The 24464-nt window shown below is 52.9% G+C and overlaps 2 protein-coding genes across 8 annotated transcripts in view; one reads left to right on the top strand and one right to left on the bottom strand.

Annotated features, from left to right (window-relative positions):
- Positions 1-211: 211 nt before the first annotated feature.
- LOC117651092 (purine nucleoside phosphorylase-like) lies at positions 212-21186 on the bottom strand. Of its 7 annotated transcripts, none has more exons than XM_034394843.1 (7): positions 20983-21186; positions 6359-6415; positions 5390-5484; positions 3323-3513; positions 2663-2838; positions 1923-2113; positions 212-1429 (listed from the first exon to the last, which is right to left on the bottom strand). In XM_034394843.1, exons 1-7 carry the CDS (start codon positions 21078-21080, stop codon positions 1215-1217), a joined length of 1023 nt encoding a protein of 340 aa, XP_034250734.1. In that variant the 5' UTR covers positions 21081-21186; the 3' UTR covers positions 212-1214. The 7 variants fall into 7 exon arrangements, with proteins under 7 accessions (XP_034250734.1, XP_034250729.1, XP_034250730.1 ...); XM_034394838.1 differs by lacking the exon at positions 20983-21186 and adding an exon at positions 10977-11254; XM_034394839.1 differs by lacking the exon at positions 20983-21186 and adding an exon at positions 10977-11254 and having other exon boundaries at positions 3323-3501.
- Positions 21187-23612: 2426 nt separating this feature from the next.
- The window catches only part of LOC117651093 (zinc transporter ZIP11), a 30275-nt gene continuing 29423 nt past the window's right edge, over positions 23613-24464 (top strand). Inside the window, exons 1-3 of the mRNA XM_034394846.1 lie at positions 23613-23823; positions 24012-24246; positions 24355-24456. Of these exons, the coding sequence (XP_034250737.1) occupies positions 23716-23823; positions 24012-24246; positions 24355-24456 (445 nt within the window). The 5' untranslated portion in view covers positions 23613-23715. The remainder of the gene's footprint in view (positions 23824-24011; positions 24247-24354; positions 24457-24464) is intronic.

Here is a 24464-nt window from a genome sequence, read left to right as displayed (position 1 = left end):
AGCCGCGAGAGGCAAGGCCACCGTCTTCACTTGTGTGTCGCAGGGCGAGTTGTGGTGACCTGAGAGGCGCTTGGCTCAACTTGGACGAGGGGGTTGGTTGGGAGTTGTTCGTGTTCTAACCCAGAAGGCTACTCCTTTTTGCAGTGAGTCTCCAGACAAAAGGTTAAATTACTTTGGGGTAAAAGTGTAGTGAAAGGAAAAGTCAACAATATTCGGGGAAAAAAATTAATTTAATCTATCTTAGATGACACATAATCATAGTCACTTTTCACATGGCACATCTTACTTGTTATCATAGAATGTAATTACAACATGGGCACGCAGTAATGAATAAATTATTTCTATAATTTTCAGACGCCGTACCTATAGTTGCGGAAGGTTTACAGTAATAATGATCACCGAGATACATCTTCTGTTCTTCCATCAAAAGTATTTAGTCATATGATACAGCAGTAGTTGTCTCAATGACGGAATCCCGAAACTGATAGGTACCTGCAGTTCCACTAGATGTTCACAACAACAACAAAACCCACAGGAGAAAAAAAAGCCATAATTCACTCTCCTATATCAATAAAAAAAGCTATGCAGCTAAAATCACTACATTTCTTTTCGTCATGAATAATTACTCTAAATCTAATGTTGTATTATATCAGTCGAGGAACACGCAAGTAATGGCGAACTGATGAGGGACATTCTGGCCAGGCCCCTTCACTGGTAAAACCAAGGCGTAACATTGGGTCTTTTGTGCAGCGTTCACAGTCCCTACGCCCTTCTTGACGCGTACAAGCGCCTTGAAGCGTAGACAGGCGCGGCTCCAGAAGTTTACAAAGGGAGGGTAAGGTAGTGCTTTTGGCCTATTTACAGGGGCAAAGGAGTGCATTGGCTTCCAGGCGACCTATCTGGCACCCAGGGGAGGGGAAATCACCTCACCACCCTCCCCGACCCTGCCCCTGGAGCCGCGCCTGAGCGTGGATGCAGAGTACGCTTCAAGAAGGGCGTCAGGCCTCCGAGCGTAGTTCTATGCTTGAATGAAGCGTGGGACTTCGCTTCAGTTTCACCAGTGTCTTGGCAACCTTGGCCGCACGCCGCGGCGCGCCGGTCCGAGGGTGTATCACAGATGAGGCGGTCGCGAGGGCCGCGGGGAGGGGAGGGGCGTTAAGTAGTTTTTCGCTTTGCACTGGGCGTTCGGCGCACACACACGCACACGTCGACCTCTACTCGTCCCGATCGTCCTCGATCTTCTTCACCAGCCTGGTGATGAACTCCTTGAGGACGGGCTCGCGCTGCTTGCCCATGTCGATCACCTCCTCGTGGTTGGGCTCCTCGTAGCTCTCGTAGTCCGTGACGCTCTTGTTGGTGATGAGCGAGAAGGCGAATGACGTCATGCCGCAGTGGCGCGCCGTGATGACCTCGTGGACCGTGCTCATGCCTGCGGGGAGGGAGGAACGTCAGCGGGCTGCACGACAAGGCCCTCACAGCCACAGTGGATTTGCCAGAAGACCGGTGGAGGCGGTCCAAATCCCGGACGCGATTTGAGCTCCAGAGTCACTAAATGGGACTCGAGCCAAACGTGAGACCCTACCAATGGATTGCTCTCCGCACGAGCAATCCATCGGTGGGGTGACATGCTCGGTTCGAGTCCTGTTTAGCGACTCTGGAGCTCGAAACGTGTCTAGAGTTGGCCGCTGGCACCGGCCCTCTGGCCCACTGTGTAGGAGAACTCTACGCTTCCTGTTACGGAGTACGGGGCCCCTATCTCTCAGCATGATGCAAACGTGCAGAACTTCTACACTCGAAATGTGGAGACTGCGAATTCTGCAGGAGACTGAAAATTCCAAGCCTCCGCATTTCAAGTGCCGAGTTCCTCACTCTTGGTTTCGCAGAAAAGCTTCGAATACTAAGACACCAAAGCCCATCCTCACCGACGGCGTCGACGCCCAGGGCTCCCAGCATGCGGATCTCAGCGATGGTCTCGAAGGAGGGCCCTCCCACCACGGAGTACACGCCCTCGTGGGTGATGTTGTTGATGTCCATCTCCGTGGCGACCTGCTTGGCCATCCGCCGCACGTTCACGTCGTACGCCCTGTTGATGGCGGGGAAGCGCGGCCCGAACCTGCAGACAAGGGCGATGTTATTGTCAGTCTCAGGACCAGAACGAACTGTGGATTTGCCAGAAGACCGGTGGAGGCGGCCAAAACTCTAGACGCGTTTTGACCTCCAGAGTGGCTTAACAGGACTCGAACCGAACGTGCGACCCCACCAATGGATTGGTCTCCAAACGAGGAATCCATTGGTGGGGTCACACGTTCAATTCGAGTTCCAGTTAGCGACTCTGGAGCTCAAAACGCGACCGAGAATTTGACCACCTCCAACGGTCCTCTGGCCCTCTGTGCGACACCGCGCGAGTCTCCACTGTGAAACCGAGTCCTTGTGCGGAGAAACTCTCCACACTTGGACGTAAGGAGTTGGCCATGCTTCAAGTGTGGAGAAGTACCTGTCTCTTGGCTTGATGCGAACGTGGAGAACCTCACTCGTGAAGTGTGGAGACTGTGGAGACTCCGCGCTTCCAAGTGCGGAGACTGCAAGTTCTACACCTCCGCATTTCAAGTGTGGAGTTCTCCGCGCTCAGTTTCACGAGGTAGCCCCCTTCCCTCCGCCTCACCTCTCATCGTTGGGCCCCATCAGGGGGTTGTTGCCGGCGAAGCCCAGCAGGTTGATGTGGTCCTTGATGATCATGATGTCTCCCACGCGGTACTTGTCGTTGAGGCCGCCTGCCGCGTTGGACGCCAGCAGGTGGGTCACGCCCACCAGCTTCATGACGCGCACGGGCATGGCGCACTGCAAGCAGCACTCGGTTAGTCTTTGTCTCTCTCTCTGTCACTCTCACTTTGCCACTTTTTCACTTTGTCACTTTGTCACGCTTTCAATCTCTGTCACCCTGGCACTCTGTCACTTTGTAACTTTGCCACTCTGTCACCCTGTCATTCTGTCACTCTGTCACTTTGTCACTCTTTCGCTCTCTGTCGCCGTGGCACTCTGTCACTCTGTAACTTTGTCACTCTGTCACTCTGTAACTTTGTCACTCTGTCACTCTGTCACCCTGTCATTCTGTCTCTTCGTCACTCTTTCACTCTGCCACCCTGGCACTCTGTTACTCTGTCAGTCTGTCAGTCTGTCACTTTGTCTCTCTTTCACTCTCTGTCACCCTGGCACTCTATCACTTTGTCACTCTGTCACCTTTTGCCTCTCTCTCCCTCCCTCCCCATCCCCCCCCCTCTCTCTCTCTCTCTCTCTCTCTCTCTCTCTCTCCCCTCCCACTCACCTTCCAGAGCGGGTAGCCCTCGTAGTAGTGGAAGCGGCCCTGCATGCACATGACGGGGACGTCGCCGAGGTAGCCGAAGACGAGCCTGCCCATGTGGCCGGGCACGGTGGGCGTGGGGAAGTAGGGGATGGTCTCGTAGGGGAAGGAGGTGGAGTCGGTGAGGGCGTCGGCCAGGCAACCTGTGGTTCCGTCTTGAGGTTTACACACAACAGTCAGTAGGCCTGCACCTTAAGCACCCTCTGCTCCTCCCGCAGGTGCGGATCCAGAAAAGCCCTTCACTAGGGGGCAGGGGGTGGGCGGAAGAAGTGTTTATTAGCGAGGAAATTGGGTGGTGAAATTCAGACTGGGTAAACAGGAAACGTACCGTCAACGCGGGGGTACTTTGGGCCCCGGAGGGTGGTTTGAGACAGGCTGGCCTATCGACCTGCGTGGGGATCTAAGTACGCCGCATCTGTTCGAAGCCACCTCCGACCATGGGGAAAACTTCGGACAGGTGTGGTGTACTTGGATGATTTTCATGCAGGCCGATGGAGAAGCCCGATTCAAATTACCCCAGGTGTCTAAAGTTACCCTTGTTGGCTGTAGGAACTCTCTTCCCAGGACGGCCACGTAACTTCCCAGCCCGATTCAAATTACCCCAGGTGTCCAAAGTTACCCTTGTTGGCTGTAGGAACTCCCTTCCCAGGACGGCCACGTAACTTCCCAGACCGAGTTTTACCGTGGCAATGTTCAGCCTCCAATTCACACCCTAAAAGGCCGTTTCCTGAACCGAGAAATTTGACTCGAAATAAGAGAATTTAACTTGAAACATTCAAGTAAATTCGCTTCATTGAAGTTATCATCTTGGTTCAAGAAACGGCTATTTTGCGCTATTTTGGGTACGGTTTTCGGCATTAGCTGCTTTCTTCCACCCTTCCACCCCCACCCTCTGGATCCGTGCCTGCGGCGCCGTCGCGCCTGTTCGAGATCTCGATACCGTCGAGGAGGCAGATAAACAACTTGCACCCTGGCGTGCATCCCGCCCCGGGAGTATCTAAAGCAAATCAAGATTGTAGTTTTTGGCTTCAAAATGACGAATAGGGCGTGTTTTAGGACGGGAGCGGTGCGGAATTACCCCGTCGAAAGAGCTATCGCTCGCTATGGGATTTGTTGAATGCACGCGAGCGCACAGCCCGAGCTCCGGCTTATCTCTAGTCAATTCTTTCTCGTTTTTAAACACTGTTAGAAAAAATCTGAAAATTCAGACCACTTTTGTCAGACTTGGTGGTCTGAATTCATTTTTCAGACTTGTTTCAGACTGCTTGTCTGAAAATTTAGCCTTTCGGTATGAAAAATGCAACCTGACCATCTTAAAACTTGAATTCAGATCAGCGCAGTCTGAAAATTTTGACAGTTAAGTCTGAAAATTCAGACCAACCCAAGATTTCGTTTGTCCGCTAGATGGCGCACGTGTTGTGAGACATACCTCCTTCTGTTTAAAAGGCGTCTGATGCGAAAATAGACTAATTAAAAAGTTTAAAATTGACAATACTTAATCGGCCATATGAGAACTATTCTCTGCTGCAAGATTTATCTCCGTACTATGGGTGGGAGTTGAACAATTCACATTTTAATTTACCTCTCGCGGGTGGCTCCGTGTCGCCATTTCCTTGGGTGCCGCAGGCCGGCCCCTCGAAAGTCAGGGAGAAGTCGCAAGGATCTTCTTCCCAAACACAATTTTTAATCGATGACGTCCTCTTTGGAGGACTTCATACGCTTGAGATGGTTCCAATGCTATAATTCACATGGCACGGACCTTAATATTTGCTATCTCCATACAGGTCTGAATGTTCAGACCACCAAGTCTTAAATGTAAGACTCGCCAGTTCTTAACTTTCAGACCATCTAAATGGTCTGAATTTTCAGACCTCAAGTCTGTTAATAACTTCTGACCAATTTTGTCTGAATTTTCAGACTTTTTTTTTAACAGTGAATCGACATGCCCCAACCACGGTATCAGTTCTTCGAACAGCGCGCCCTTGGACGCGCCTCGCCGTGCCATGCTTCGCAATGCTTCGCAATGCTTACCCATGCCCGAGCCGCAGATGATGCCGATCTTGGGCCGGATGGACACCCTATCGAGCAGGAACTGGGCCACGGACTCGATGAGCTCGTAGGTGCAGCTGCAACACGAGAGGAGAGTTAGACACTTGCAGCGGGAGTCGATGGACTCATGCCGGTGCAGTTCCCCTCGGTCACCACTCAGGGTTACACAGGGACCGCCACCTGCCGCCACCACTTTAAAGCTCGCAGACTTGGGCCCTGGCTGGCTGTGAGGAGGTAGCGGGCAGGTAGATACACTGTAGAACCAAGTGTGGAGAACCGTTCCTGGTCTGGAGTAGTTCTCCACACTTCGACTACTCCTATGGCGTGGAGTGATTCCCCACAATTGGACGAGTGGAGTTTGCAGTCTCCGCATTTCGTGTGGTGAAGCTCACCACAGACACTGAGAATCCAAACGCTATGTGTATAGCGTCAATTGGTGCAATGCGAAAGCATTGCACATGAAGTGCAATGCCTTCTAATTCCCATGCATTAGCATAGGGCATTTTTGGGACGTATGCACGTAAGGTGCAATATGGCTGTCATATTGCACGTGTGGTGCGATATCTCAGCTGCATTGCACCATACGTGCTATACTCATAGCGTTTGGAATCTCAGTGGAGCCTCTATCTCTTTGCATGGTGCAAGGTGAAAAGGAAAGGTGCTAGTCTCGAGTGCCCGCCGCCACCATTAACCACCTCTCCACCACCATTGCCACCACCACGAGGGATCCACCACCGACTGAAATGTGTGGACGCAAGGAGGAGACAACCCCACAACCTCGCTACCAGAAACGACTGCAAGTTGGCAAACCTGACAGAATCCATCTTCGACTCATTGAAACAAACTGTGCGCAGCAAAACTCTGAGTGCAACACCACCACACTGCCACCACCAGACTGTCACCACCACACTGTCAACTGTCACCATCACCACCACCGCACTGTGCGACTACCTGTTGTACGGGGAGTACGCCTCGACACAGCAGGGCGGCCCGCTCTCCGTCGGCGACCTGCAGAAGTGAGTCAAGTGCATGGGGTTACACGCCGCACCCATTGTGGATCATCATCATCATCGTCATCATCATCATCATCATTAGTGGCGTGCGCAGAATTTTGGAAAGGGGGGTCAGGCCACGCGTTTTGCCTACTGACAGGGGAAAGTGATGCAATTTGCCTACCTCCCAGGCGGCTGTCTAGTGTGCAAGAAAAAGGGGGGGGGGGGGAATCGAGGGGGTATGCGCTCTCTGAACCTGTGTACCGACTATTACGCTATTACGCTCTATTACGCCACAAATTAATCGGAATTTAGCAAAAAAACGGCCTAAAACACACCAAAATTGATAAACATTTGACAATTTCGGCTATTACGCGACTATTACGCGTATTATTACGCGTGCTATTACAGATAGAGTGAACCGACTATTACGCGAGTGCATACCCCCTCGGGGGGAATCATCATCATCATAACTGCCGCCAAGAAAACTTTGCAAACTTTAACGTCTCGCACAAAATTTGTACAATCACATTCAGTGTTTCTGGCTCGCCGCGCCCTGACCTGGCTGGCACACTACGCCCGCTCCGCCCGCTTCCTGGAACTTTCCGACCAACGGCCAGGATCTGTCAGTGGGACTGACGGGTGGAGTGAGAGAGAGAGAGGGAGAGGGAGTGAGAGAGAGAGAGAGAGAGAGAGAGAGAGAGAGAGAGAGAGAGAGAGAGAGAGAGAGAGAGAGAGAGGGAGAGAGGGAGAGAGAGAGAGGGAGAGAGAGAGAGGGGGGGAGGGAGAGAGAGAAAGAGAGAGAGAGAGAGAGAGAGAGAGGGAGGGAGGGAGAGAGAGAGCTACATGGCCTTGCCCGCCTCACGCCTTTCCCCAAGTTTCCCTGTCCACCTGATGGGATAATCGAGTCATCTCAAAATAGTCCAGGGCCGCGGAGCGCCGCCTGGCCGCCGAGCAGAGCAAGCTCGTAGTTTATTGTATAAGTCGGACGCGTGGCGAAGTGGCGGGGCCCGTCGGTCTTTTCCGTCTTTTCCCTTCCCGGTGCAGAACCCAAGAACCAAGCTCTATGACGAGCGAATCAGCGAATCGCCACAGCCTCTCGACCGTGACGTCATTCCCCCTGGCTGCAGGATAGATTCCGAGAGTCGCTGTTTTCGTCGCTCTGTCTCTCTCGCACACATACGGGACTCCCAATGAGTGCGGGAGAGACAGAGCGAAGAAAAAGACTCTCCAGTGTGTGTGACGTCGACGTCATTCCTCCTGGCTGCAGCGCGGCAGCACGGCAGCAGACTAATTTCGAGAGCCGTGTTCGTCGCTGTGTCTCTCTCGCACTCACGGGGCGTCCCGTGTAGGTGCGGGTGAGGCAGAGAGACGAAAACGCGTCTCGGAATGAGTCTGCGGCACACGACGCGATGCGTTTAGATCCTATAATGCCTCTGCGACATTCCAATCCTCCGGCCTGCTCTCCGGCCGCGTCCATGGCGTCGCTCCGTCTCACTCGCACCCAGACGGGACGCCCCATGAGTGCGAGAGAGACAGAGCGACGAAAACGACGCACACCCATAAATTGTGATTATGGCAGCGCGTCTGGTATGGCTGTACATATTTTTCGCTCCGCTCGTTTTTCCCTTGGCCTCTTTGGCGCTGCGCGTTTACACGGACGACGCGGACAGCACACACGCCGTGGAAAGAGAGATTAAACGCACTCTGGCGGATTTGAGTCGTTGAAATTGGGGACATTTTGGTAAAGAAGGGTGGTTACATGTTCACTTTCTTATCTGTCTTGGTGCACGCGAACCATAGCGCCATAGAGCCAGGAGAAAGAAAATAAAAGAAAAAAATAGAACGCAATATCCGACCAAAGAAAGTGTGGTAATCCTCTGAAGACACGTACCAAATAACAAACGCAATAGACCGCTCGCCAGCCCCCGCGTTACCGCGTTGCCCCACACGTGTTTCGATAACGATATCTTCGACACGTCACTGTCACTGTTGCACATCCTTATCGGACCTCCGAGTACAAATCGGGATGGATCGGGACGGTGAACCCCCTCGCCCTCCCACACACCAAATGTTTTTGTACAAATTTTGTGCGAAGTTACAGATTTTTGACCAGACGAACTTTTCATAAAAATTTGTACGCAATTTTGAACAAAAAATAGAGAAAAATGTGCGGTTTTTCGTACATAAATCGCACAAAACGTTCATCTGCACAGTCTCGTCCAAAACTGTACATAACATTTAGTGTGGATTGGAAAGTTTGGCAAATTTTGAACATCATTAGGAGGGGGAAGGAAATTAAATAGACAGGCAACCACTGACGATTGACAGACCATAAAGTGCCTCTCTGACGAGGACCTGGAAGAGTTTCGCGAGCGCGTGTCTGTCTGTCTGTCTGTCTGTCTGTCTGACTGACTGTCTCTGTTCTGTTTGTCGGCGTGGTCTGTTCGCGCGGATGGCAACGTTTTGCTTCCTTTCGGCCCGTCAAAGCGGTTCGCCCCCCGCAGAGCCCCAGCAGCCCCCCGGGTCGGGTCGGTGTCGACACTGTGATATCGCCGACACTGCCTCGCTGGGGACTGCACTACATGGTATGCCAGAGCGGCTCTCGACCGTATCCGACTCGCGACCCAGAAAAAGCGGCTTTAAATTATCGCGACCCCACAGCCAAAGTTAAGACCCCCTTCCCCCAGAGGGCCGGGTCATGCTCTTATTGCCCACCCTCAGGCGAAAGGTGTCTTACTTAATTTGCCTACCAGGCAGCTGTCCAGTATGTGTGGGGAAAGGGGGGGATATGACCCCTTGGCCTCCCCCCCCCCCCACGGTAAAACAACCTATCCCGATAGTTGACCGATGTTCATATGGGCATTCCAGGTGATGGCTTTATCGTGTTCGCAGGACATGTCTAGGTTTCGAGTTGCATGAAGTTTGCAAACCGACACGGCAACGGCCGTGTAGTGGAAGTGCAGCTCGCGGCGCCCGTGTCGCTCGCTCTAAATCCTGACGCGGATCGAGGGGGAGGGGGGAGGGAGGGTGAGTGCGATGCGGTGGTAGTCATCCCCCTTGGATTGTCCGCTGGAAGGTTGGCACTTTGCACTTCGACAGGCACTACAAAGAGCAGTACTACTTTGACTCTAAGCAGGCAAAAATCACAGCTCTACCCCCTTCGCCCTGGAAAATCCTGGATCTAAGCCCCAGGGGGTGTACTTTTTCCTTGAAATAACGTGAAATAACGGTGAAATAACGTGAAGTAACGGTGAAGTAACGCGAAATAACGCAAAATAACGTGAAATAACGCAAAATAACGTTGAAATACCCTTGAAATAACGTTGAAATAACAATGAAATAGTGAAATAGCGTGAATTTGAAATGACGGTGTACAAATTTAGACGAAGTTGTTTGCTCCTCGTCTAAGTCCAAGTCTAAGTCTCAGTTCAAGTCTAAGTCTCCGCGGATGCGCGGTTCGACCTTGACGCCGGAGCAGCCTGGAGCCGCTTGCCTGGAGCAGCTTGCCCGGAGCCTGGAGACGGAGTGGCCGGACTGGCCGGGGGCGGCCAGGGGGGCGGGGTGCACTGACCACGGCGACGGGGAGGGAAAGGGGGAGAGGGAGGGAGGGGGAGGAGCCGTCGGCGGCGGCCGTGACTTTGAACTTGCCGCCCGGCGGCGCTGGCGGCGCGGCAGGCCGTCTCGGCGCGTCGTCTCGCCGCGGGGCCGGTCGGCCGGTTTGAAGAACGGCGCCGCGAAATGTCGAACGGGAGAAGGCGGAGAAGGTGGAGAAGGTGACAGGCTGGAGCGCGATACTGGCAGCCGGACCTCGCGGACGGATGAACTGGGCTTGACTAGACTCGGCTCGAATCGAACTGATTTGAAGTGAATTGAGTCGTGTTGCAGTGAGTTGAATTGAATTGACCTGTCCTAAGTTGAATTGAATTGAATCTAATCTAATCGAATTGACTTGACTTGACTTGACTTGAATGGAATCGAATTGAATTGGATCGAATCGAATCGAATTGCATTGACTTGAATTGACTTGCCTTGACTTGAATCGAATTGAATTGCATTGCATTGACTTGAATTGAATTGACCTGTCTTGAATAGGCTTGGCGAAATCAAAATGCTGGGAACCAGGGGAAGCCAGGAAGGCAGGGTGCCGACCAAGTGGACGCCGCCGCACCCTGGCGCTGCTTGGCGCTCTGCCTGGCCCTGCTTGATCACCAGGACGAGGAATCCATTGGTGGGGTCACACGTTCGGTTCGAGTCCCATTTAGCGACTCTGGTGCTCAAAACGCGTCTAGAGTTTTGGCCGCCTCCACCGGTCTTCTGGCCCACTGTGCCCAGGTGCCGTGGGAAGGGGGAGGTAGGCAGCAGCAGCAACCCCCTGTGGAACGACGACGCGCCCGCCCACTTGACAGTGCAGTGCGCCGCGCCTCCATTCCTCTCTGTGTTCCGCTCGTTCCGTCCGTTCACTCCGTCCCACACGTTCCACACGTTCCACACGTTCCACACGTTCCACGTGCGGGTCCACGTGCCGGCGCGGCTCGTGTCGGAGGCGGGTCGGTACACTGGTACACTGTACTCACTGGTTGCCGTCCAGGCTGTCGTTGGACGAGGGGTTAAATTCCTTCTGCGGGGAGCCGATGTACACTTTGGGGGGGTTGGCGTTCTTGAGCTTCTTCAAGTCGGCGCCGTTCATCTCCTTGGCCGTGCCGTTGGTGCCGTTGGTGGCGCTGGTGCCGTTGATGGCGATTTTGGCGGAACTCATTTTGGGGACTTTCGATGTTTCGACTTTCGAACGAGGTCGCAACTACGCGGGACTGTTGGCGCTCAAACAGAATCACAGTGTGAAGCGACGCCGAGTGCGCTCCTCAGACTTATAGTCTCCCCCCACCAACGGCCGCCCCACCCAACCCCACCCCGCCCCACCTCGCCCCGCCACGAAGAGGTCCGAGCCGTGGCCACGCCCGGACTGATTGGGGCTCCGGGGCGGGGCGGGGCAGGGCGAACGCGGCGCGGCCCCTCGACGGCAAGGGCCCTTAGCGTTTGGAGCTACCCTTTGCTCCTCCCTTTGACCCCAACATTGTTAAAATTTAATAAGAACCCGCGCCACGCGTCTTGTTAGCGATCGCTTCTTCCAAAACAATCCCACGGGCGCTCCGCAAACAGACGACATCGCCGCGACTCTGCGAACCCGAAAAGCAGAAGTCCGAGATATTTCGAGTTTATCCACGCGAGAGCTGCGCGCGTCGTCCTTTGTGCAGACAACAACGCGCTCGGCTGAATATTGGCTTTTCGCTTGACGATGCATGTGACGTGCAGCAGCATTGAAAGGAACGCCACATTTTGTCTCATTCGTTTCGATGGATTGTTTTGTTTTGATTCCGAGAGCTGTTTTAGGGGTAGTGCGGTGCGCCCCTGCGCAAACCACCCTGCTCCCGGAGCTCACCCATCTACTGCACACTAAATGTACAGTGAAGATTCTCCATATTATGGTAAAAATGTTCCATATTATGGTGGTGCAGCTGACTTCATAACATACCATTGAGAATTCACTGTACCTTATGGACACGGCAAAAACGGTACCTGGTTTTCCCAGGAGCCCTATGGCGATGACATAGGCGATTTCCAGGGGGTTCCTGGGAAAACCAGGAACCGTTTTTACCGTGGATATTTTGGCGAATTCCGTTGGTATTATGGAGAAAATCTCCACCATAGTATGTTGGTGCAGCCTTTCACCGTAAGACAAAGTGTGGGGAGGCAAGAACACCGTGAAACCAAATGCGAAGGACTCCACACTTGAAATGCAGCAAGGGGGTATGCACTCGCGTAATAGTCGGTTCACTCTATCTGTAATAGCACGCGTAATAATACGCGTAATAGTCGCGTAATAGCCGAAAATGTCAAAATTTTATCAATTTTTTTAGGCCGTTTTTAGCTAAATTCCGATTAATTTGTGGCGTAATAGAGCGTAATAGCGTAATAGTCGGTACACAGGTTCAGAGAGCGCATACCCCCTCGAAATGCAGAGATGTGGAATTTGCAGTCCCCGCACTTGCAAAGTGCGGCGAGTTTGCAGTCTCCTCTCTCCCCCCTTCAAGTGTGCAGTTCTTCACGTTTGCACCATGCCAAGAGATAGGGGCTCTGTGAGCTACTCCACACTTGAAGTTTGGAGACTGCAAACTCCACGTGTCCAAGTGTGGGGAATCACTCCGCATGAGGAAGTGTGGAGTTCTCCACACTTGGTTCAACAGTGCATTTACCGGAGCGGCAGAGAAGCTGCGCACCAAGCATCCTCGGGCATATCGTCGCGGGGGGCGTAAGACAGTTTTTAAAAGGCCGAACGGGACGGGGACGGGAAGGAGGGGAATCGGAAGTACGGGAAAAGGGGGCAGGGAAGCGCGAGGGGCTCGGAAGTACGGGGGGAGGGGGAGGGAAGGGGGCTCGGGAAGGGGAGGGGAGGGGGGAGGGGAGGGGGCTCGGAAGGGGAGGGGGTTGATAAGGGCATGACGCAGTGTGTTTTGTTGTTGTGCCGATGGCTCGATGCACTGGACAACGAGGAAGGCATCACTGGCCTACACTGATTGCCGCCAATGGCAGTTTACGCACTCCACATCCCGCTGTTTGTGAAAGGGCGTGCCGTGACGTCATCGTGCGTCGCGAGCGTCGCGTGTGTGGCGCGTGCGTCCTCGGTGTTAATTCATCTGACGTCATATTTTCGAGCTCGCGTGCCTTCCCCCCAGTCTCGATATCTGAAGACGTGTTTGGTTACCGCGCTGTGACTCCTCCCAACACACACGGAAACGCACAATATTGTCATTTTGATATCATCGTGACTATTAAATGCCAAAATTTGGTCAAAAAAAAAAAATTAAACCTAAACCGAGGTGTTTTGACACTGCTATTTTGACGTCATGAACTTCATTCATCTGCGATCTTTTTTCCTCATTTGTTAGTTGCATTTTCAGCACATCCAGAAATACAGAAAATTTGATCACATGCTTTCCCCATACACTGTTAAAAATGTGTGGAATTTTCTGACATTCATAACATTATTTTTTCATAAAATGTCGTGATTGCTAATGGCGCCTTCACTTTCATTACACATTGTAATGAGGATAGATCAATAGATCTTTGACACTTGTTGTTCAGAAGTTTCCTGCGAATTCTGAACAGCGTGCCAACGTGACACATTCGCGTTTCCCTAATCTGTTTGAATGTGGCGCCAATGCCATCGTTTTCAAGTGGGGCAAGGCGAGTCGGCGCGAAACTCGATCAAAACACTTTTCCCGCGTGTTGACGGAAAAGCGGATGAGCGACATAGAGACCGTAGAGACGGCGTTGCCAAAACGGGCGTTTCGCCACGCGGGGCCGCGAGGGAGGCTGTCGACTCGCTCTGTCTCTCTCGCACTCGAGCGGAGGCCTGCATAGGCGCGAGAGAGACAGACTCTCGGAATCAGCCCGCAGAAGCAGGGAATCAACAAGTCGGCCGAGCTTCGCCGGGTGGCGCAAGACCGACCTTGTTTCTATTGTGGCGGTCATCTCGCGGCGTTCCGGCCCAAGTCCCAACCAAGTCCCGGCCGTACGGATGTACACACGTCTCTCAAATGTAGAGCGGCCAGTCAAACCCCGCGGGCGGGCCGGGCCGACCGACGCACTGCGAAGCTGAAGCGTAGTGCCACGCTTCATTCACTGCGAGAAAAAAGTACGGAAAAAGTACGGAACATGTCTGGTCAATAATTTGCCTGGACCGTCCGTGTCCTACTACGGAACTTCTGTACCTTTTTTCCGTACCCGATTACATGAGTTCTTATGGGACGGACGTTCCGTACTTTTTTCCGTACTTCCCTACCATTTTCGTCTGTACATTTTCCGTACAAAACAACGGAATTTTTTACAGTGTTCAAGCGTGCAATTACGCTCAAAGACTGTAAGCCCTTCTTGAAGCGTACGCCTCAAGGCAATTTCCCCCCATGCATTTAGATACACTGCAAGAAATAACCGCACAAATTTCTGGCAAATTTTTTATCAGGAATTTATTGTACTTTTCAAGTACAACTTTGTACAAAGTACAATAGAACCGGCATGACGCGTGCTGTGCAGTCCAGGCCTCGTTGTGGTTTGTAAAATTCTCGCCGTACTTTCTACAATCCCTGTTGTACTTTAATTGTACAGTTTTTGTTGTACTTTTATTGTACTATCCACACTTTTTCTTGCAGTGTAGGAGGACTGGAGCGCATGAGCGATTGTACGCTTCAAGAAGGGCGTAATACTACGCCTTAGTTTTACCAGTGTACAACTATGCGCTTCAAAACTTGACGCCTGAAGTCACAGCCGTACAGAATAAGTTCTCCCATGGAGAGGGGCGGATGAAGTGGCAACCACTTTTGTTGTGGGGACACAAGATTTCGTAAGGCAAGAGATTTCGTCGGTTTTCTCAAAATTTAGACCGATTCGACGCCCAAAATTCGCTTGTGTTTTGTCTTTTTTGGGAAGGGGGGAGATTGCAGATTTGCAGAGATTTCAGGCACTATGAAAGTGGACGCAGGATTTCTTGAGTGCGACACGATTCGCCCGTTATCGGACGTATGACGTCACATTCGCTGAAAAGCACGCCGGCAATCCAAACGCTACGATTAACGCGTCAATTAGTGCAATACGTTTGGACCCGTTTTCATCGCTTCACCGTGTGAATGAAAAAAGGAATGACCCAAAAAAGCAACTACTGTTGATTCCGTCGTCAGCTGCCGGTTCACAAGGTCAGATGCGAGCACACACTGTGGTGAGTTTTGCCTGAGGCGGTATGCACTCTCGAAACCAGTAGGGATCCGACTAGAACGCCTCAAATTAGCTCGAGAATCTGCTCAAAATTGCCCAAATGTAGGTTAAACTCTGAGAGTTTCTGCTATTACGCTTCTTTAGTACTTCGCGTACTACACTGCAAAGCCGGTGGTAAGCTTGCTTCTTGCTTGCCACAAATTTGGCAAGCCGTTTTGAATGTCAAAAATTCGCAAGCTTGGCCCGGAAATACCACCCAGCATGCCAAAATTTGGCAAGCTTATGAAGATTTCCGACCAAAGCTTGCCAAATTTTGGCATTCAATACGGCTTGCCGAATTTGTGGCAAGCAAACTTTCCACTGGCTTTGCAGTGTACGCTTGCTATTACGGATAAAGTGACCCGACTATTATGCGAGTCCACAAACTCGGTTTCGCCTGTCTCTGGGTGGGTTTGGGGGTGGGGTGGGGGTGGGGTGGAAAGCGGGGGTGGGGGGGATTAATGCACTCGGCCCGGCTAAGCCGCAGCTCTGTCCCTGTCCGAAATCCTCGTCCGATGCAACACGCAACCTTTAAACCAGTACACTGCAGTCGAGTCCCGTTCGAGTGATCTGGGCCATTGTCTTCCACCTGCGTAGCCTGTACGACCCTTCTCAACAAACTCGACGGAGATTAAAGCCCTCGAGCGAGGAAACAAAAACAGAGCGTCGCATTCGAGATAATTATGACGCGGGGATTACGAGGGCCTGGCGAGGGCCGCCCTCCCCGGCAACGAAACGACACCGACTCGGACACCGAGCCGCACCGATTGCACCGGCCAATTGCAGCTTAATCCGGGCGGGGCCTTTCCGCGCCCAGCCGGCCAGGCCGCCAGTCAGCCAGCTAGCCAGCCAGGACGCCAGTCAGCCAGCTAGCCAGCCAGACTGCTAGTCAGCCAGCTAGCCAGTCAGCCAGCTAGCCAGTCAGCCAGCTAGCCAGTCAACCAGCTAGCCAGACAACCAGCTAGCCAGCCAGACTGCCAACCAGCCAGCTAGCCAGTCAGCCAGCTAGCCAGCCAGACTGCCAACCAGCCAGCTAGCCAGTCAGCCAGCTAGCCAGTCAGCCAGCTAGCCAGTCAGCCAGCTAGCCAGTCAGCCAGCTAGCCAGTCAGCCAGCTAGCCAGTCAGCCAGCTAGCCAGCAAGACTGCCAAACAGCCAGCTAGCCACACTAGCCAGCCAGACAGCCAGAGCCACACCAGTCAGCCAGTCAGCCAGCTAGCCAGCCAGCGCCAGTCAGCCAGCCAGCTAGGCAGCCACCACTCTATGAAAATCTCTCACTGAAATAAGTCACTGAGCCGCGCTGGCGCGGGCTACACAGCATTCATTGAGCGACCTTACTCGAAAGATCGTTTCTTGAATGTTTCAGAATTCTTGGTTCAAGGGACGACTTCGTTTTTTTTAAGTTGTAGACCGCTCTATAGAATGCCTCTTTTCTTCGAGAAATGGGTGTCTTTGTTTCCATGTGCATTCTTTCAACCCCATGGAGACGAGACGCAGGGAAAGCCACGTCCATCTTTCGATGGTCCCTGCCGTTCTCGAATGAAAACCGGAAAAAAAAAACTGCTGAAAGCAATCACTTTGACGACATAAATGTCATCCGTCGGCCACATTTTTTTTTGGTCCTTGAGCAGGGGTTGCGTCTCGGCGATCGCTCTCTTTGATCACCACACGGTGTGTGCCCTGGGAAATTGGAGGAAAAAGAGAGGGGAGGGGGAAGGGGTGAAAAGGGGACGGGGGAGGAGGCTGCACACAGCAGCATGTCGCACTCACGAAAATTGTCCGTTCACTGTTTGCTTTGAAGTCTGGTCGAGGGACCGGAGATCGGAGGCCCGCTGGAGGGCCGCAAGGGAGCGTGGCGAAGCCTGGCGTGGGAGGTGGCATTGTTTTTCGCCGGTGCTGCTGCCCCTGCCCGTCGCCTCGTCAGGAAGGAAGGGAAAAAAGAGAGGGATTTTCTGTTTACGGCCACCTTTTTCAACTACCACGCCCTCGTCGTGGCGCCACTGCTGAATTCCGCGCCGCTGCGCGTCGTCACCTCTCAAGAATTTTGCTAATACCAAACATTCATTAATGCCATCAAAGAGGTGCACGCATTCATTAAGGCCGTGTCGAAGAGGATGACGCCAACCCTACCCCTCTGCGTTTACGGTAATCACTTTAGCAAAGGGCTTTAAGCTACCTAGGAGGCATATCAACGCCTCCGGAGGAGGAAGGGGCTGCTGGGGGCAAGGGGTGAAGATGATTATGGCGCCTGTGTGAAATGGGCGGGTGCGCGCGCGCGAGCACACACACACACACAAACACACACACGTCCCCTTCTCCCCCCTCTCTCTCGCACTCACTTTCGCACTCACACACACACACACTTCACTGTTTACTGTCATCTCCACGCCGTGATGAAGCGGGGCACAACACAATAGCCTTGCCGCGCGAGGGCTTCCGAGTTTGTCACTTTGTCACGAGGTCCCCGTTGTGCAGTGTTACGCCCACACCGGTAGGGGCGCACTCTGTGCACTCTGTGTGTGTACACTGTGACCGGGGTTGTCACCGCCAGCCAGGTGAATTTCCTCTGCGGTGCAATATCTTGGGCGCATCAGCGGCGACGGCAGCGCGGCGGGGAGCGGCGGACTCGTTCCGAGAGAGTCGTGCTCTGTCTCTCTCGCACTCGAGGGTCGGCCCGTGTGGGACACACTGTGGGTGCGACAGGGACGGAGCGGGGGAGACGACTCTGGGAATCAGTCTGCAGGGCGGCAGGCCGCAAGCCGACCCCGGATTAGCCTAGGCCAGCCCAGGCGGGCAGCAATGCGTGGCCGCGGTGCGCGCCGCGCGTAACACGGTCACACCGTAACACGGCCTTTTCGGGCGCGAGCGAAATGCGAGTCAGACCACTGTGAAACCAAGTGTGGAGAACTCCACGCTCGAAATGCGGAGGAGACATTCGGTTCGTTTGGCCGTACCACAGGGCGGGACGCCACCTTTTATTTGCTTTCGAAAACAAACAGAAACAAGAGAGACGGAGCGAGGACGCGATCCTGACGGATACTGTATACAGCTCGCGAATCAGGGGCGCACTGTGAAAACCAAAAGAGGACGACGCCACACTTGAAATGCGGAGGTGTGGTATTTGCAGTAAGTACAGAGATTGCAGTCTCCACACTTCAAGGGTGGAGTTCTCCACGTTTGCACTATGCCAAGAGATTCGGGCTTAACACTCGAGGTGTGGAGACTGCAAACTCCACTCGTTCAAGTGTGGAGAATGACTCCGCACCGGGAAAGTGTGGTGTAATTCTCCTAGAGTCCGCACCGGGAAAGTGTGGAGTTCTCCGCCCTCGCTTTGACGAGCTTCCCATCCCCATCCCCATCCCCATCCCCATCCCCATCCCCATCCCCATCCCCATCCCCATCCCCATCCCCATCCCCATCCCCATCCCCATCCCCATCCGCTTTCTGCTCGCTCCCTCGCCTCGCGGTCCCATGTCCGATTTCGGGGATGACTCACGTGCCATTATGCAAGCGCGCTACGCACTCGGCCATCCCCATTGTGTTATCCAACGGGTGATGCGAAAAGTGTCGTTCCGTTCGAATGCGTTCGTGACGTCGCATTGTTGAATAACAGCGGCGTGTGGCCGTCTAGCGTTGATGATGGTCGCAAGTACACTCACATGACTCCAATAGCACCACGAGCGGGAGACACCCCGGAGCTACCGAGACAAAAATACAAAGAGACAGCGAGTAGTAGGAGTCTGGAGAAACAAGGGCATAAAAATTTGCACCGTTGCAGGGCGTAAACTATCTACCCCTCAGAAACGGCGAGAATCGTCTGTGCCCTTAGCGTGGATTAGCATGGGACTTCAAGGCAAAATTTCAATGCCCTTTCAAAGGCACCACCGAATTGTGTGCGGTCCGATTTCTGACGATTTGACCGCAACGGCCAGCGGTCATTGGACTCCCGCTGAGCGCCGAAGCGCTCCATGATGCTACACCCGAAAAAGTGTGCTTTTGCCGACAGATGCTCTCGATAGTTGGACGGGCTCGCAATAACTTGTATCTAAAAGATCCGAGCGGTCGCTTTTGTCCGTGCTGGTGTGCGGGAGGACCTGCCGCCGCCCAGCGTGTGGCCCCACCAATGGATTGCTCGTTCGGAGAGCAATCCATTGGTGGGGTCACACGTTCGGTTCGAGTCCCGTTTCGGCGACTCTGGAGCTCAAAACGCGTCTTCAGTTTTGGCGGCAGGCCCCAGGCCGACGCACACGGAATCACTCCGCCCAGGGACGCGAGGGACTAGCGCCTGCGAGGTAGGCCGCCAGCCCGTCCGCGTCGCACCGGTGTGGAGACGGTGGCCTACCTCGCCTCTCGCAGGCGTCCAGGCTCACGCCCAGGCATCCGTCCGCAGACTGATTCCGATAGGCGTTCTCGTCGCTCTGTCTCTCTCGCACCTCATGAGTGCGAGAGAGACAGAGCGACGAAAACGACCCTCGGAATCAGTCTCGTACTGCTGTCCTGCGCCAAAGAGGGATGCACCAGCGTCGTCGCGTTGCGCACTCCACGGCCAGCTCCACGTTTTAAACCTTCATTGTGTGATAACCCCTCGTCAGGTTGCCATCACAGATACCCTCCTTTCTGTCCACAATGAGACCCCGACCAGAGCCATGAGCCATGCAGAGCCATCCGAGAGGCGAGCACTGCAACTCCGTTGGTAAGTTTGCTTGCCACTCCAGTGGCGCTCCGTTTTGAATGCCAGAATTTGCCTTTCTGGCCCCGGAACGCCCTCTGAGAATGCCCAAATTTGGCTCCCCAGGCCCAGGCCGCTGGAGGCGCAAATTTCTGCAATCTGTAACGCCATTTTCGGGGCCCAAAAGGCCTGAATCTGCCATTCGAAGCGGAGTGCCTCGCTGGAGTGGCAAGGAAAACCTATGGAAGTGCATAGAGGGGCGTTTGGAGTGCGTGGAGATGCGGGGAGTGACGTGCAAAACGTTTTTAGGCCGACGATCTTCGAGGAAAAAGAAACCAACTTGAGGTTTTTAGGGCTTTGATCGGCATATGCCGACCTGGGTGGGCGATGCGCTCATCGACTTGCTCCGGCTGAGGTAATCGGAAAGGGCGGGGCGGGGAGGGGTGGGGTGGAACAGGGCGGGGTGGGGCGGGGCGCGACTATCGCCAGCTGCTCTACAGATACGACAGTGGCACCAAGAAAAACAAGAAAAAACAAAAACAAGGCCCAGCAACGCGAAGCAAGGCGAAGCGAGCAACGCGATCCCGGTCTTGCATCAGGGCGCCGAAAACAAAACGACGAGGCGGAATGACAAAATCACACGATGGGGCGATACGCCGCGCCTGCCGGCCGGGTGGCCCCACCACGCCCCACCAGGGGACGAAGAAAGTGCCAGACGAGGAAGCCCATTCACGGGAAACAAGCACACCTACGCTTTCGCCAGGTGGCTTCTATTTCATTTTCTGGTTTAATTTTCTGCACTCCCAATGACACCACCGATACAAAAAAACGCCAGTAAAGGGCGGGAATACACTGAGAAAATTTGTAGTCACTTTATGACGAAAACGTGGATGATGTGTTCATCACTTTGAAATGATGACAATCTCATCACATTGATGACATTTTCACCAATACTTATTCTTATTGCATGGGCGTGACGACAATGTCATCAATTGATTTGATGACATTGTTGTAAGGAAAATCAACCTTGAAATTGTCACCAAGTGACGGCTCAAATTTTCACAGTGTGTGACCGCCTTTCGATTCGCAGTGCGGCGGCTGGACTTACTCGGAGACCTCCTTGGGCAGCTTGGAGGAGTTGGCGAGAGGCTTGGCGGCGGCTGCGGCGCCGTTGGCGTCTTGGACCATCGCTCTGGCGGGAGACATGGCGCTGTGGCGTGTGGCGGCTGGTGCTGCAGTGCGGCCCAGGTGCGGGACCGTGTGGAAGGGTGGGTCAGGTGAAGACTGGACTGCAGGGCTGGCCGGGGCTGATGGCCAGATGATAAGGCACTAAGGCAGCGAGCGCAGCGAGTCACGCCAGCGGAAGGAAAACCTCGAGGCAATCGAAGGCACGCGACAAACACAAACAACACGTCGCAGCGGCGCAGCGCGCGTCAAGCGGGGCCAAGCAGAGCGGAGAGAAAAGACAGATTAGTCGACGGCGGCGTTTAGTCTCTCAAGTGTAGGGCCACTCACGTGGATGTCGAGCACCGGGAGTGCGCACTGCACGGTGTGACGATTTGGTTTGTCACCCGGTGACAGTTTCGAAGGAAGTTCAAGAATATGTCACCGGGCCAAGTTGGTACGGGGATACGTTGTCGCCCCATGCAATGAGCTTAGAAGCTTAAATGAGAATGTCGTCGTCACTTTGTGATCCTTTAATTTTGTGATGACATTGCCATCACTGTAAAGCAATAAAAATGCCATTTGTCCACGGCGAAAAAAAAGGTTCCTGGTTTTCCCAGTAGCCTGTAGTTAATACTTAAGGTTTTGCGGTGTCATTCGTGACATCAAATATTGACCATACAAGCAGCTCAGTCCAAATGTGTTTCCATGTCCCCACACGAGAGCCACTCGTCAGGGACCACTCCGCGGGCTAATACTCTGTACACAAAAAAAAGCGTATTGTGAGTAATACACGTGAACGTAATACCATTTTCGGGTCAAATGGGTCAAATTTTGGCATTTTAAGGCCGTAATACACGAGTAATATCCTCGTAACACAGCGTAATACCGAGTAGTCTGTCCACGATTTCCCAACTCCACACTCCCACCCAGAAGGTTATTTTTTTCTACGTGCGGTTCTCTTCGAGAAGGTTTTTCATGGTTTCGCCCGATTCTGTGAGATATTGTGCATGGTTTGAAGACCGCCTTTGCACATTAAATGGCCTGTTTTCGCCTACTTCCCCGCCTACTTTCAAGCGCAAACCCTTTTCTCTGAACACACTCACCCACGCACACCCACGCACGCACTCACGCGCATCGACACTTGGACCAAAACAGTTGGCGGCACTTAACTTTGTTTACTTGCATCCCACGCGCGCTATTGCCATTCGAGATACCGATGTGTGTAGCATGGAGTGAGTATGGACGGCCCTCGCGTTCCACATTTCCAATCAAGCGATCGTGGAGTCCAAGCCAACACAGCCAACACAGCAACGCCCCATTGAGCGCCACATCAATAAGGCAAAGGCGGGGCAGCAGAGGTCTTGTGTTTCGCAAGGGTAGGTCAAGCCTTGTCAAGCAACACGCCACCGCCTGCCGCCTTTCGCTTGTTTTGCTGCGGTGTCGTCGCCCCCGGCCTAATCGTCCTGGCACCGGAACGACCAGGAACGACGTGGAACGACGTGGAACGAAGTGGAACGACCCGGAACAATACTGGTACAATGAGGAACGAGATGGCACAACAAGTAACGACTTGGGACAACCAGCAATGACCTGGAACAAGAAAGGACCACAAACAACTAAGAATGACGCGATCCAAAAAGGAACGACCTGAAACAACCAGGAACGACGTGGCCCACACTCTAAATGTTGTACAGTGAAGATTCTCCATATTATGGTGAAAATGTTCCATATTATGGTGGTGCAGCTGACTTCATAACATACCATTGAGAATTCCCTGGTGCAGCCTTTCACCGTGAGACATGTACAGTGCAACAAGGAACGACTTGGAACAACCTGGAACGACCTGGAACAAGGTACAAACTAGGAACAACCTCGAAGGTACAACAAGGAACGACCTGGAACAACAAAGGGAGGGCCAGGGAAGACCAGGGATATGCAGGGACAACATTCAAACCGGCATAGTGTCACGTGACCGGCAGGGCGGCAGTTACACCTTTTGGCATTCAAAACAAAGCACTTTCTTGATAGCGAGATCGTGACTCAAGTTTTAAAGTGCCCTCGATTTTTAGTTGATGCCTTTTTTGGTACCAAACTAAACATTCCCGCCTCTATTTGCTTGAAATTTCTGAGAAACTTCGATGAAGCGCCGTTTCCTGTTTGTCAATGGCCGGCCAGCCGACGGGTGTATGATTCGGTTTGAATCCATGCGTTGTCTCCGTGAGGCCCCAGTTTTCCAACACTCGCGAAGGCATCGGGTCTCGCTTGGGGCTGCAAGCTCGCACGCCTTGCGAGCAGGCAACCCATCCTGCACGGTGGTTCCACCGCCCGGCGGGTAGGCATCCCCTATTACTCGTTGAGCAACACTTTCGCCAACCAAAGAAAATAAACCTATCGTGCTTTCTTTGCCGCTGCATTTGATACTACCGGTAACTTTGTAATTCTGTTATCCGTGGATTGGCCGCTGTATTGCTGCTGAAGTTTTCGATCACTCAAATAAAATGCGGTGCGGTGTGTACACTGCAGATTTGAGTTCTTAGGTTGGCAGCAGAATCCCACAAAGGGTTTATCGTCTGTCGTCTGTTTGGTGTTGCTTTGCTGTCATGTTTTGAAGACCGGTGATATGAAAGGCTAATGTTTCCCATTTTTGAAGGGTTTTCGATTCAACATTAGAACAATGTTGCAAGGATACGGACCCATAATTCAATCATTACTCGGTACTTTATTGACATGGGGACTGACAGCAGCCGGGGCTGCCATGGTGGCCGTAATCCCAGGGACGAAGGTAATTTGGGGGTTATGGCGCCCTATTGGCTAAAACAATTTCATTGTTTACAACAACATACTCTCTGCCTCGGCGGAAATTAACCTAAAGAGTTCCCTCTTGTTCAATTGTTCAGTATCGCCGATGGATTTATTTGAATCATATGAGCTGGAAAAAACATTACAGTGTGTCTTTCAATTCAATTTCAGAAAAGCGTTCTTGACAGCAGCCTTGGATTTGCTGCTGGCGTTATGATTGCCGCCTCGTATTGGTCCTTACTAGCGCCTGCAGTGGAGCTGGCAGAGGAGTCAAAAAACTACGGTGAAAATGGAGAGTACGCTTGGCTCCCTGTGTCCTTGGGGTTTATCCTTGGGGCATTGTTTGTTCTGGGTGCCGATGTTATAATATCATCCCTAGGAGTCAGCAACCCTGAAATGATTTTAGGTATGCCTTGGGCATTTTGAAGTTTATCTTTCATTATTATTCTTCCTCTGCTTAATATACTGCTACGTGCGTAACCTGACCTCCCTAATACCTTTGGTTCCTTTGCAGCAATGCAAGGAAGCAGTCGAGGGACGAAGGAGAAGGATGACTCTTTCTCTACGTATTATGAACAAAACCCAGCGTTATCAGATAACGCTACCACAATTGACGGTAAGTTC

Source organism: Thrips palmi, unplaced genomic scaffold (genome assembly GCF_012932325.1).
Source record: "Thrips palmi isolate BJ-2018 unplaced genomic scaffold, TpBJ-2018v1 HiC_scaffold_5, whole genome shotgun sequence".
NCBI classification, from domain to species: Eukaryota; Metazoa; Arthropoda; class Insecta; order Thysanoptera; family Thripidae; genus Thrips; species Thrips palmi.
The sequence above is the reverse complement of the archived record's forward strand: the minus strand, read 5'-3'. Positions and strand labels throughout refer to the sequence as shown.